At 39.8% G+C, this 15,216-nt stretch overlaps 1 protein-coding gene across 3 annotated transcripts in view; it reads left to right on the forward strand.

Annotated features, from left to right (window-relative positions):
* Ophn1 (oligophrenin 1) overlaps positions 1–15,216 on the forward strand; it is a 299,051-nt gene that overhangs the window by 223,621 nt on the left and 60,214 nt on the right. For all 3 annotated transcript variants that reach the window (XM_042694942.1, XM_042694944.1, XM_042694943.1), the window contains one exon: positions 5,123–5,282. In XM_042694942.1, coding sequence (XP_042550876.1) covers positions 5,123–5,282 — 160 coding nt within the window. The remainder of the gene's footprint in view (positions 1–5,122; positions 5,283–15,216) is intronic.

Consider the following 15,216-nt stretch of genomic DNA (forward strand, 5'->3'; position numbering starts at 1 on the left):
TCACATATTCTGTGTTTGAATTTCTAGTGGTATCAAATTGATTATTTTTTTTTGTGGAACGAAGATTCACATTGTATGTGTACTCAGAGCACCCATTGCCATCTGATGAAAAGATTTTCGAAAATTTGTAACAGAATCCGTAAAGGGTCCTATATAATGTACATATTATATAATATGTAACATAGAGAAAGCCAAGTTAGAGCACTAGACCCAGAGCTCAAGACCTAGTGTTGGCAGACATACAAAAATGGCTGAGCTCAAAATACTCTTAAAGTTCAAGTTGTTTTCATCAAAGTATAGATTTCAGAACCTGATCAGATGTTGGACGTGCAGGCCCACATAGATACGACTAGCTGGAGTTGAAAAGTGCTCTCTTCTTATGGAATGACCATATCCCCTAATACTCCCAAATGTTTTGACAAATAGTATATTATCGTTAGATTAGATATGACATAGGAAATATCTAGTTTATTTGTTACAAGTCTAAATGAGTATGCGTGGTGCATGGCTAAGGGTGTAATGGGTAGTTGTAGACTAGATAAAGTCTGGGTGTCTCATTGCAACTGATACTTCCCATCATACCCACAACCTTCATTTAAGTTACCTCCTTGCCCCTATGGACACTTTAATTTTTTGCCTCTAATCTAAACTATGTGAACAGAATTACTTTCTCCTGCATTGGAGACTGTTTATAACCTTTCTTGGCTACCCATTCCTTTGTTGTAAATTTTTCTCTTGATGTCCCTGTGTACTAGAGAATTTAAGATTCCTTTCTTGTCAGATTATATCACAGCAACCTAACTCTAACATAACTCACTGTTCACTCTGTCCTTGTTTTTTGTGTCATTCATTCTGTTAGCTTACAACGTGAAGTGTGACTTTGCCTTTTCATGGCTTTATAGAATTTATAATAAGGCAACACTGATATACTTCCACTCCCAAATTAGAATGGGTATTATTAAAACCAAACAACCAAACACGAAACAAAATATCAAATGCTGGCCAGGGTGCTGAGAAAAGGGAGTATAGTGGAAAGCAGCATTGAGGTTCTTCAACCCCCTCCACCCAAAATAGAAACACTATGTGTTCCAACTCTCCCACTTCAGGGCAAATACCCATAGGAACTGGAGTCAGCATACAATAGAGATAACTCCATATCCATGTTTATTGCATGTCAATATTTATATCCATGTTTATTTACAATATGCAAGCTAAGGAATTAGCCTAGGTGCTCATTAACAGATTTTTTAAAAAAACAGTATATATAATTTAGCCACAAAGAAGACTGAATTGATGTCACTGCATTATGTTAAGTGAAATAAGTCAGAATCAGAAACACAAGTATCTCATGACTTCTCTCATATGTGAACACTTAAAAAAAGATTATCTAAAGGTAGAAGAGGATTTGCTAAGAACTGGAAAGGGAGTTTGGGGGAAGGAGGAAAATGGAGGAAGGGGCAAGAGTAAGAACGTGGATTGAAATGATCCGTGCATAATTGATGTAGCATAGTGAATCTCACTAATTTTTTCAATTATATATGAAGAATTATAACAATAGAAGAAACTTCTAAAAAGTAAAACAGAATGTATCATAGTACAATTAGTGAGAACAGTCTTCCTTAAACAAACCCCTTTACTGCCAGCCCCTCCCTGGAGGTATCACATTGATATAGCATTCAAAGACTTTCCTATTTGCATTACATTTTGTGTGTGTGTGTGTGTGTGTGTGTGTATAGATAGATGGGGAAGAAATAGATTTTATAATTTCTGTGTTTTTGTGTCACATGCACCATTGCTCTTCAAGCTACTTTTCATTTCAAATACATTTTGGACCACACCTGGTTTGATGCTTCTGTTTTAGTCTTGTCTGCTTTCCTTCTTTCCTTCCTTCCTTCCTTCTTTCCTTCCTTCCTTCCTTCCTTCCTTCCTTCCTTCCTTCCTTCCTTCCTTCCTTCCTTCCTTCCTTCCTTCCTTCCTTCCTTCCTTCCTTCCTTTCCTTCTTCCCACCTTATCCATTATTGTATTCCTTCTAACAAACCTTATATACATTTACTTCAGGATGATAATTTATGAGTATGTGCATACACACATTCTCATCAGGTATCAATCTTTCATTTTATTGTTGTGATCAGCAAATATAACCTATAGTCATGATTTCTCTTTGGTGAAATTTTCCAATAATTTCTTTAGGGTTGATTTTCATGATTGGACTAACATATGGTTGAAAAGAATGAGTTATGTGTTAGTCAAAAGCTTTGTTTATTATTTTAACCTCTTGCCAGTTGCAAGAAATAAAAAAAATAATGTGTAGGAGTGGGACTGTAGCTCAGTGGTAGAGTGATTATTATTTAGTATGAAGTCCTGGGTTTGATTCCAACCACCACATGCAAAAAAGTATTATGATGTGAGATACAAAAAAATCTCCCCAAGTCTCATTAGGAGATCAAGGGGGAAATTTCCTAAATAAAATATCAGGAACCTTCCCAGAGAATTACAGCATAGCTTTAGCTTAAAGTGGCTCACATAAGAGCTGGTTGCTCATGGCTGTAATCCTAGCTGCTCAGGCTGAGATATGAGGATCATGGCAAGAAAGTTTATGAGAATCAATTAACTGGCAAAACGTCTGAAGTGGAGCTTCAGACAACTTTGAGCAAAAAAAGCTATGGGAAAGCACTCAGACCCTGAGTTCAAGCCCCAGTACAGGCGCCCCACCTCCATTTCCATGAAACTTTGGTTTGAAAAGAGGAACCAGGTAAAGAAGTGGTAAGATGAGATGGGATGACTGTATGACTTGGAGACAATCAAATATTTGTGTGCACCCCTGTCCTGCCATATATTCATAAACAGACTTACAAAAGGGTTTCACTGTGGGTGCTTTTTGTCCTTGGGAAGATCCTGTGAACGCCTGACAGACTAGAAAAAAACCCTGACTTCTCAGATGCACCCACAAAGAGATGAACCAGTGCCCTTTTTTTTTTTTTGTCAGTGATGGTTCCCCCATCCCATATCACTGGGTGGCAGCACATTGACACTTTTCCATTTCAATAGCAGGGCAGGGTCGGGGGGTTGGGTTGGGGGGGATATGTCAGGAGAAGAAATAAAGATTAATTGCAGAGGTATTTAAAGTGTTGGGAGGTACACTGCTGCAGCCTTGCCACAACTAAGAGTTTGAATGATTACAGCTCATTACCATCTGAATGGCACCCAGCCTTTGTCAAGGGATTGACCAAGTTTATTAAGATTTCTCTAAGGATTCTGTCCCCTCCTTAATTATCCACTTAGTGTCAAGAACTTGCATTTTGATGTGTTAGTCTCTTGAAGGCCTTGGCCTGGTGTATTTGAAAAATGAATGTTTTGAGTGGGCAGCTGGCCTCCTTCTCTACCCCTCACGGTCCAACTGACCAAAGAGTACATGCCTTGCTCTTGGCTGCCTCCAGTACTGTTTTCAAAGAGCATTAGAAGAGTTCAATTCCTTTGTACATAATTAATTAGTACCTGCTGTCTGTCAGGAACCCACTTGAAAGTTGTTTCCTACCTAGTGGAAAATTGCACTTGTACTTGGCTTGCCAGTGGTGTCAATTAAGATGAGGACAGTGGACTGTGGTTTCCCTGAAGATGTCAATTCATGTGAATCTCCAAGGATAAATAGATATTCTTCCCATGGAGGGCAGGGGAGTAGGACATCCCAGAGGTCTGTTCAGATATGGAGGTCTGGCTGAGACAGAAAACCTTGTTCTAAAGCAGCGCATATGTCAGTAGTGCCTAGAATGGAGGACTTTGGGGAGGTATTTAATTTCCAGAGTATCAGGAAGTTAGCTCTATTCGACATCTCTCTGGAGGAGCTATTATTTACACAAGTGAGACAACTGAAGCTCAGTTTAAGTGAGAGGGACTTAACACTCCCTAGTTGCACAGCTGCTAAGTGGCAGTGTTAGGATTTGAATCCAGATCACTGTCAAAGCCCAGACTGTACATAAGGATTAGAAAAAGAAGGTAGGTTACAGAAGGCCTGAACTGCCCTGTCGAAGAGCATTCTTATCCTGCAAGTGACAATCAGACACTAAAGAGAATTTTCTGCCACTAAAGAGAATTTCAGCCAGGAGAGCCACTAGGGATCAGACAACCTGAGATTACAGAATTTGTTCTTCAGCTAATTGAAAGTAACTTCAAGTAGGTCCCTGTCCTTTGTTTGTTGTTTTCATCTGTGAAAGGAAGAAGATAATAAAGGGAAGATCTTTTGGACCCCTTCTGCTCTTTCACAGTTCCTTCTCCTATTGGGGCGTGGGTGAGGGGCTGGGTGTGTATAAGGTTCCCTGGATAGGAAACTGCTACATATCTCAGGCAGAGAGGAGCTTATTCTGGGGGAGAGCAAATTGCCGGTATGAGATTGAAGAGAAAGAAAAAGGGAAAAAGTGGAGGGGACTTGTGTTGAGATGGATTATGTAGAAAAAGGCAGGAGGCAGGACCACAGCGGATGCAGAAGTGATCTCAGAGCCTGGGGAACCTCTCACTGTCCAAGGGAGGCATGACCAAGGCAGTTTAGGAAATGACCTCAACAGATGAGGAAGTAACCTCGGAGCCTGGGATCCTTTCCTGGCTGAAGGTCAGGTGATTGAGTCAGGTGATTACTGGCAGGTGAGGAGGAAGGGGGGAAGGGCTGTTCTCCCAGGCCTACCTAGCAGGGTAGAGTGGAGAAGGAGCCTCATTCTCTCCTTGTGCTGAGCCATCTTTTGGATGAGCCCTTTCTCTTACTTAGAATGCCCTCTGGTTGCCCTTTTGTTTTTCCCTAATCCCTACCGGCCTTTTCCAGTCTCTAGGTAAGTTTACTACATGTCACTTTGGCTTCTAAGGTTGTATTTCCTTGAGATTTTTGCTAGGTATTTCCACTGTAAGCTTTTCTTTAATTTCTTTTTTTTCCCCAGGGCTGAGGACCGAACCCAGGGCCTTGCACACACCGGGCAGGCACCCTTCCGATGGGCTAAACCCCCAGCCCCAGCTTTTCTTTCTCTATATTCTTCCCTTTCCTTCCAGTTTTTAGATTTTCTTGCCTGCCTCAGTGCCTAACAGTATTGGTTACAATCTGGATGCAAATCTGATTAATCTTTTCTTTCTCATTTGGCAGTGTGTGTGAACACAGCAAAGAAAATCTCATGACCCCTTCCAACATGGGGGTGATCTTTGGGCCCACTTTGATGAGAGCTCAGGAGGACACTGTGGCTGCTATGATGAACATCAAATTTCAGAACATTGTGGTGGAAATCCTAATTGAGCACTTTGGCAAGGTATGTATTTCCTGCTTTTGCCACTACTCTCCAAACAGTTCATACTTGCCTGCTGTCTTTGAGATTATGGCTTCTTCTTTGGCTCAAGTTGATCATGAAAAAATATCCCATTTAAACACCAGGATATTTAAGAGTAATTCTGATCCTTGGAATTTCATACATTAAGCAGTTATTGCTTGAACATCTATTTTATTAGCAGGCACAATGGTAAATGTTGGAGACACTACAGAAGAAGTCATTGTATGCTTTTAAGGAGCTAGCAATGTAGTATGGAGACAGCCATGCAAGCAGAGGAAAATGATATATGGAAAAGTGCTGTACTTATAATGAAACTTTAGGGGAGAAAAGGTTTATCTGTCCTTTTCCTTTTTTGTGTGTGGTGGTACTGGGTCTCACATTCTTGGTTGGCTTTTCCTGTTAAGGCTGGTGAACTACCACTTGAACCACAGCTCCACTACCAGCTTTTGGGAGGTTAATTGGAGATAAGATTTTCATGGACTTTCCTGCCCAAGGTGGCTTAAAACCACAATCCTCAGATCTCAGTTTCCTCACTATAAGGTATATTAAATAGGTAGGTTTCATTAGGTAGCCGATGAAGAGAATATCATGTGGTATTCAGGCAGGAAAAGAAGTTTATTTACCGAATTGCTGCCCTCACCATGCGTGGTGGAGAGGCAAGGGCGAAAGGGGCAAACCATCCCTGGGCCAGGACTTATCTAGGCCAGGGACCTGAAGAGGTGTAGCCAGGTGGGGAAAGGTATGGCCACACTGGATCCAAATGGTCTCCTCTTGTCTGATGGGAGGTGTGACTGAGGGTGGCCCAGGATGTGACCTTGGAGGAGGAGGTGACTGCTTCCAGATGTGCCAGTTACCTAGGTAACAGATACTTAGCCAAGAGGTAGGGAGGCATCTGCACAGGTCTGGGGCAGACCTTACATTGAGCAGCTACAATTACAGGCTTGAGCCACCAGTACTTGGCTTCAATTCAAAAATTTTAATAAGTACTGAGATTTAAATCCAATTTAACCTAGTGAAGAGTCAAAGTACTTCTGGAATCTGCCAGTCATTTTTGATCCAATGATATTGTTGTGTGTATACATGGTACTTTGGGATTATTAATAAAGATAATTGTAAAGAAGTATGACTTCTATTAGTAATTATATTAGAGTTTTGTAGAGAGACAGAAACAATAGTAGAGAGGAAGAAAGGCAGAGACAGAGGGAGAGAGAGAAAGGGAGAGAGAATGAGGGAGAGAGAGAAGAAGGGAGGGGGAGGATGAGAAAGGACTTAAGTTTAAGGGAATTGGCTTGCTGCATAATGGCAGCTGTAATGTTCCAGGAGAGGCCAGCTACAGACTGAAGAGCCTGGAATACTAGTAGTGTGGTGCCATTAGTCTAGTCAAGTCTAGAGGCCTCAGAATTAGAGAAGTCAATGCTGTAACTTGTCTGAGGCAGAAAGCTTGAGAATGGAGTGAGTCTAAATGGGGTGACACCTTGGTGTGGTCCTGGACTCCAAAAGATAGTGAGTCAGGAGTCCTGATGGCCGGTGCAGCAGAAGCAAACTCTTCTCCAGCTGTGAGAGACAAATTGGTCCCAGCTGATTAGATGGTTCCTGCCCACTGAGGGCAGATCTCTATCACCTTTTCTGCCCAGAGTTGCATTCAACCTCTTCTGGAAACACAACACACACACACACACACACACACACACACACACACACACACCTGAAAACACACACTCACACACACACACACACACACACACACACACACACACACACACATACCCCCCTCCAAAAGAATGCCTCTAGGTATTCTGTTATGCAGTCAGGTTGACACTTAAAAATGAACCACTATGGATGCTGAAGGTAGCCAAAAAGAAATCAGGAAAATCAAATTTCAACCTGATGGCCCAGTGTGAATCAGGTGCCAGAATAATGTTGTTTAAAAGTAAAGTAGTACTTTAGTCAGATTTACATTCAGAAGATGTTATATTGCTTACACTAAAGGATGGATCACAGAAAACGAGAGTTGATGCTGTTATCTGAGCAAGAACTAAGTAGTGTGAGCTAGGTGTCCAGGGTGACAACAACACAAGTGAAAGACATAGTGGAGGGACATTTCTGAATGCTGGACATCTTATTTGGCTAAAGGAATGTATGGAATTGGTAATGTAAGAAATATGGAATGGGAATATTTTGGGGATATGAAAATAAGCTCAGTCTTGAAATTTCTAGAAGATATGCAGTTACTGGTTGTATGGAGCTAAAGCAGGAATCACTGAACTTTTTCTGAAGCAACCATGTAGTAATCATTTTAACCACAGACAGCACATGGACAAGCAGATGTGGTTATGCTCTATCAAAACCATTGTGTGTGTGTGTGTGTGTGTGTGTGTGTGTGTGTGTGTGTGTGTGTGTGTGTGTGTGTGCTGGTACTGAGATTTGAACTTAGGACTTCACAGTTTCACTTGGCTTTCTCTCTCAAGGCTTGAGCCAGAGTTCCACTTTTGGCTTTTTGCTAGTTAATTGCAGATAATGGTTTTACAAACTTTCTAGCCCAGACTGGCTTTGAATTTCAATCCTCAAGTCTTGGCCTCCTGAGTAACTAGGATTTCAAGCATGAGGCAGCCTAAATGTAGATCCTAAATATATTCTAAAAGCAGAGCCAATAAATTTGCTGACAAATCATATGTGATATGTGGAAGAAAAATAGGGCTTTTTTGTTTTTGATTTGAGCAATTAGAAGGATTACTTTGTTATTTAGTGACATAGGTGAGACTAAGTGAGGATCTAATCTGAAAAAGAAGGGTTGAACTTCCATATTTAAGTAAAGCAGCAAATTAGATCACTGGGGGCATAAATAAGACTTTTTAAAATTAAAGTTTATTTCTATTTTACCAAAAATATTGCAACATTATTTGTGATTGCTAAATACTGTAAGCAACCTAAATACCTATGCATAGATGACTAGGTGCATTAATTGTGGTACATTTACGAAATGGAGTACTATGTAGCTGTAAAAATGGTTTTTCTTTCTTGCTATTGTTTCTAACATATTTATAAGATGATTTCTTTGTTGCTTTGTATGTCTCTCCCCCCCAGTATAACCCCTGTTTTCACTGTATTTAATGTTGGTATAATTTGTGGAGGGGAAGGGAAAAAACTTGTTTAAATAGGGATACAGGTGGACCCATTGCAACAATGAGATGTACAAGACATTATGTTGAAAAATGAACTTTACAACTTTGGCGTGGGGGAGGCTGGGGGGGGGGGGTGGAAGGGTGGAGGGGGGAATTAAAAAAAGAATCCTTCTCCAAGGAAGGAAGATGAACCCAGAGGTGCTCACTTATCATCCCTATAGTGATGGCTCTTCTCAAGTAGGTGTCTCATGGTAGATGTGTTTCCCAGAATGGAAAGTAAGACCCTATCTCGAGAATAACTAATAAACAGGACTGGAAGCATGGCCTAAGTGGCCTAACAAGTACAAGTTCAAACCCCAGTATATAAATACATGAAAAATAAATAAATAAATAAATAATGAAGAAAGATATTTACTTCCAGAATACTAAAATAGACATTTTTTCTTATTCTTCCCCTGTATACAGTTAAAAATTGGCTATTACATCTAAAAGAAACAAAAGAAGAGTGAAATACAGAGAAAATATAGCAGACTGACTAGAAACATTGAGACCCAATTGATGATATTGTCACAAATCATCTGGGTTATATTTTTGTCTCATATCCCCCAGACTAGTTACTGTAGCCAGTAACATTCTAAAAATATCAGTTATTGCATACAAAAATAAATCTCCCCATAAAAGCATCCTGTCTCTAGCCAAAGGGCTTGGAGAGGGACAGCTTAACAACAGAGAGAACTTTTAGATAATAACCTCTGTACTTCAGCCAAATTTTACAGAAAAAAAATCAGTCCAACTCCCATCCATGCTAGCAATGACCACTTGGGAAGGTTAGACCTCTATCTTTGCCTGCTTGGTTTGCAGAGAGGCACTTGAACTTCCTCTGGATTGCTGTCAGAAAAAGCCAAATGGGGACAGAAGTTTTGTCTCCATGCAGAGGCCAAGTAGGAAATTGAGCTTTGTCCCCATCCTAGGTGGAATGGAGTCATTGTTCCCTCTGGACTGTGGGGACAGTTGTCAGAAGAAGCTTGCTCTAATAGATGGTCAAAATGAGAATCAGACTCACATATGCCCCCCATGGGTAGACTTTACTTGAAAATCATTCATTAAGAAGCAGGCCAATCTCAAAATAAATGAGCAAATACCATCCAAAAACAACACGAGGATGACATAGTAATTATCTTACAAGAATATTAAAGCAACTAAAAAACAATGCTTTAATGAGCAATTAGTAATACATTTGAAATAAATGCAAAAATGCAAAAATGCCAGCATAGTCATAGATATAGTAAAAAGAATAAAGCCATACGGAAACTATAGAAGTAAAAATGCACCAGTGAAATTTTTTTTTAAAAAATCAACATACAGGTTCAGCAGAAGAATGGAGAGGACAGAGCAAAGAGTTAGTGGACTTTAAGATGAAACAAGTTATGCAACACAAATAGTCCAAAGTTAAAAGATATTTGTCCTTAGCAGACCTACCATGAAGGAAAGGCTAAATGAAGTTCTCTAAATAGAGAGGGTGTAATCAAAGAAGGATTCTTGGAATACCAGCAGAGAGAAACAACTACAGACAGCAAAGTTATGGACAGATTTAGTACAATTTCTTCTTTGGAGTTTTTCCAGTTACATGTAGCGGCTAACGCAAAAATTATGTGTTTCTCTACGTGTATAAAGGAAAAAGGTGGCTCACACCTATAATCCTAGCTACTCAGGAAGCTGAGATCTGAGAATCGAGGTTCCACTCTAGCCTGAGCAGAATAGTTTATAAGATTTCGATCTTCAAGTAACCACCCAAAAGCTGGAAGTGTAGCTGTGGCTCAAGTGGTAGAGCAATAAACTTGATCAAAAAAGCTGGAAAACAGTGTCTAGGCCATGAATTGAACCCCAGGACTAACACACACACAAAAGAATTCAAGAACACCATCAACAAATAGGATGAGCTCTAATAGATGTTCTCTGTCTCTCTGTCTCTGTCTCTGTCTCTCTCTTTCTCTTTCAGCTTCTACTAATTACACAGGGGAGGATTTCACTGTTATATCTCCTCACGTTCATACCATATGCCAATCAATCTCACCCCCTCTGTCACTCTCCCTGCCTAATAAACATTTATAGTGCTCTCCATCCAAACTGCAGAATATACATTGTTTTCAAGTTCTTATATACCACGTACAAAGATAGACCATATTCTGGACTATAAAACAAACCTCAAAACATTTAATATAATTGAAATCATGCAGCATACTTTTTCTGATCACAATGAAATTATGAAGAGATAGTGAATATGATCAAATGCTCTTTCTGGATCTATTGAAATGATGCGAGGGGTTTCATCCTTGATTCTATTTGTGTGATATTTGGTATTTACTGATTTGCATATGTTAGAAATCAAGAACAAAAGGGCAACAGGAAAAATCTGTACACACTTGAATGCTAAAACACACTCCTGAATAATTCATGAAAAAAGAAAGAAGTTAGAGGATAAATACAGAATTCCATTGAACTGCATGACAGTGCAAAGAACAATGTGTGAACACTTATGGGGCACAGCTTAAGCACTGATGAGAAGGAAATTTATAGGATTAAATGATTATATCAGACAAAAAACAAAGGTTTGAAGTCAGCAATCTAAAATGCCACTTCAAGAGCTTGGAATAAGATGAACAAAGTAAATATAAAGCAAGCAGGAAGAAGGAAATAATAAGTAAATAATAAAGCCAAAATTCTCAGAATCAAAACTAGATTAAACAGTAAAGTCAATCAAAGGTCTGTGTACAAAGATCAATCACATTGACTAAGCTTTCAGTAAGATTGGCAAAGAAAAATTTCAAAAACCTCAAAGAGGCCATAAACAGTCAATTTAAGAAATATAAGATGCTATCATTACTGTTGTTATAGACATTAAAAAGATAATAGTTGAACTGGGCTCCAGTGGTTTATGCTTTAATCCAATCTACTCAGGAGGCTCAGATCTGAGGATCACAGTTTGAAGCTAGCCCAGGCAGAAAACTCTGACATACTTTTATCTCCAATTAACCACCAAAATGCCAGAAGCAGAGGTGTGTCTCAAGAGGTAGAGCACCAGCCTTGAGTGAACAAGCTAAGAGAGAGTGCCCAAGCTCTGAGTATAAAGCCCAGTATCACACAACACAAAAATTATTCCTTCTGAGCGCAGCACCTCAATGACTTTACTATCTATCCAGCTAGAATCCACATTTTAAAGATTTCACTACCTAAGCACATTGCTGAGAGCCATGCTTGCAAAGTATGAGCCTTGGGGAACACACGTAAAAAATATGCAGTTCATAGCATGCATAGAGATTAGCAAAGTATAACTATCTCTATTTGCACAACATAGTTGTCTACTAAAAAACCCAAGTATTGTATAAAACTTCTACAAGACTCATAGGTAATAAGATTATCAACATTGGAAGTACTCCAATGTTCCTATGGAAATGGAAATTAAAAATGCAATTCTAAAGCAGACATGGAGGCTCATACCTGTAATAGTAGCTACATGTAGGAGTTTGGGATCTTTGGATTGGGGTTTGAAACTAGCCTGGGCAGGGAATTCCATGAGACTTTTATCTCCAGTTAACTAGCAAAAAGCCAAAGTAGAGCTATGGCTCAAGTAGTAGAGCACCAACCTTGAGTAGAAAAGCTAAAGGAACAGCATCCAGGCCCTAAGTTCAAGCCCCAATACAATTCTATTTACAAACTCCTCAAACAAATGAAATGCTTAAATGTAAGCCTAACAAAACATTAGTAGGATGCATATGTTAAAAACTACAGAATGTTGATGAGATAAAAGGAAATGTACCTAGGCACATTGCAAGATATACCATGCTCATTAAATGGAATATTCAGCATAGAGAAGATGTGACACCTGTTACAATAGCTACTCAGGAGGCCAAAATCTGAAGATCATGGTTTGAAGCCAACTGGGACAGGAAAATCTGTGAGACTCATGTCTCCAATTTACCACCAAAGAGGTAGAAGTGTGGCTGAAGTGTTAGAGCATTAGCCTTGAGCTTGTGGACAGCACCTAGGCCCCAAGTTCAAGCCCTAATATCAGCACATACACAAAAAATCTGGATATAAACATTCTAAAGGACCATCTTGTATTATTAGTGGCATTTGTCCCAGAGAATTGAGTTTGTGACAACAGGAATCTCTTTATCATTATATTAATTTATTCATAAACCTTCAATTGATGCCAGACATTCTCAGGGGCATTTTATGCAGTTTGCACATTACCTTTGTGTTTCACATAAGAAGCAATGGAGGCACAGAGAAGTTAGTGACTTGTCTAAGTTCACAGGATGAGCAATCATGCAGTTCACATATACACTGGATACCTCAAGGCCCTGGTTGTGTTCCCCAAAATGTCCACTTGAAACAAGTACAGATAAAGGTTATTGGCGTTTCAAAGGTCTAAGAACTTGGAGGCAAGGGTTATGCAGAGGTCCTTGCAGAGCAGACTTGTTTTTTATCTTCCAGTCCTGACATTTGCTTGTCAGCTCATGATTCTTGCTTGCTTGGCTAAGTAGTTTGGTCCTTATCCTGAAGGCAGTGTGGAGTCCAGAAAGCTTTTCAGCCCTTCATGATTCATTGCATCTTAAATGTTCTCATTCAGTTATGAGTATATAAAAGAAGGACATTGGCATGTTTAGTCTGTTATTAGTCTAACAAAATGGATTTTCTTGTTTATATTCTATAAAAGATAAAATGCTTGCTTTAGTTTTTTTTTTTTAAGATCTGTGATTGACCTTAATACTATTCTGGTTCCTAAAAGTGATTCTACTACTATGATCTGTGTGTATGTGAGTGTGTGTGTGTGTGTGTGTGTGTGTGTGTGTGTGTGTGTGTGTGTGTGTGTGTGTATACATGTATGCATGCTAGTACTGAGGTTTGAACTTAGAGCCTTACACTCCCACTTGGCTTGTTTGCTCAAGGCTAGCACTCTAGCCATTGAACCACAACTCCATTTCCAGCTTTTTGGTGGTTAATTGAAGTCTCACAGACCTTTCTGCTCAGGCTGGCTTTGAACCTTAATCTCAGATCTCAGCCTCCTGAGTAGCTAGATGTGAGCTACAGATAATCTGAGCCACTAGCACTTGCCTTATACTATGCTTTTGATCAGGATCCCAGTGCATAGTCTATGGCATGAGTTCAAGGGTATTTGTAAGTGCTGCTTACTTGTTCTGCCCAGAATTCCATAGGAGGTTATTTCTAAGAACCTGCTTAGCTGGAGGGTAAAATGATCACACCCTGGTAACCTGTAAAAACATGTTCAGTTGATTGCAGTTCTGACCTTTTTGTGATACCACAGATGTACTCTGCCCATGTTTTCCAAACAACAACACAGTAACCAAGGATCTTTTTCCCAGTTACGAGTTTATTTTCTGTGAAACATCTTACATGGAGATCTGAAATGGAGTCCCAATCTATTACACATTTATCAAATTGCCTTTGTTGAAAAAGAGCGAAATGATGTGTAGGTGAGATTGTTCCAGAAATTCTGGGCCATATGTAGGTGTAACCTTGCAGAATGGCTGTAGACATAATATATGTGAGAGCAGGTCTCAAGGATTATATGTTCTGGCCAAGTTGTTCACTTAATGGAATATGATTTTTCAGTTGATATATTATAATTTCAGTAATGTGTTTTTTGTGCATTTACACTTGCTGCTTAATAGAAAAGGGCTTAGACACACAGGTTCAGGTTTCTCTGTCATTGTCTTCTTTTACTCTGTCTTTTAAGAGTAACTGAAGTGTGTAAATATTTTTGTGTGGTAGAACTGGTACTGGGGCTTGAACTCAGAGCGTGGGTACTGTCCTTTTAGCTTTTTCACTCAAGACTGGCACTCTACTACTTGAGGCACAGCTCTGCCTCTTGCTTTTGCATAATTAATTGGATATAAGCATCTCTCTGATTTCACCCCCAGGCTGGCTTTGAACTATAATCCTTACATCTCAGCTTCCTCAGTAGCTAGGATTACAGGCATGAGGCACAGGTACCTGGCTAAAATCGAAATTTATCAGAGTTGATACAGAAAGGATTTTATCCCTGAATCTATTTTTGGTCAGTTGTGGGGCTTGAACTCTGGGCCTGGGCACTATCCCTCAGCTCTTCAGCTCAAGGTGAGCACTTTACCACTTGAGCTACAGCACCACTTCCGGTTTTCTGGTGGTTTATTGCCTGAGCTGGCTTTGAACTGGGATCCTCAGATCTCAGCCTCCTGAGTAGCTAGGATTACAGGTGTGAGCCACCAGCGCCCGGCTCCCGAATCTATTTTTAAGACAAATTAAATGATTATCTCTCCACTGATTCTCTATCATAGCAGGGCAAATTACTCCAAACTTCTACCGCTTTCCAGCTCATAGAGCAGTATGTATCAGAGTGCCTGAATCCAAAGTTGGTAATTGAGACTGACAGAAGATTGATTTCTGTTTGCTGAACATTTTGTTTTGAGGAACTGCTGGGAATTACAGGAAAAGACAAAGGTCAACTGTGAAGGCCATTCTTAGCCATTTAGTGTTGAGGACAGCATGTTATTTTCCTAGGGGAGGGGACAGTATATGGGACAGATCCATTTGATTATGATGACTACAAAGGGGTTTTAAAATCCTTTTGGTTCAGTCTCTTCATTTTACATAATCTTTTTATGCTCCAGTGCTGCAGGAGCAGTAACAAATTTGTATTTCTCTAACTGCCTGCCCACTCACTTTGACCTCAGACCAGCCCTATAGTTCTTCCCAGCTAGTTTGTAAAAGAGCTTGGGTACCAGCCCTAA

The sequence above is a fragment of the Dipodomys spectabilis genome, unplaced genomic scaffold (assembly GCF_019054845.1).
Source record: "Dipodomys spectabilis isolate Male_0828 unplaced genomic scaffold, ASM1905484v1 ptg000176l, whole genome shotgun sequence".
Lineage (NCBI taxonomy): Eukaryota > Metazoa > Chordata > Mammalia > Rodentia > Heteromyidae > Dipodomys > Dipodomys spectabilis.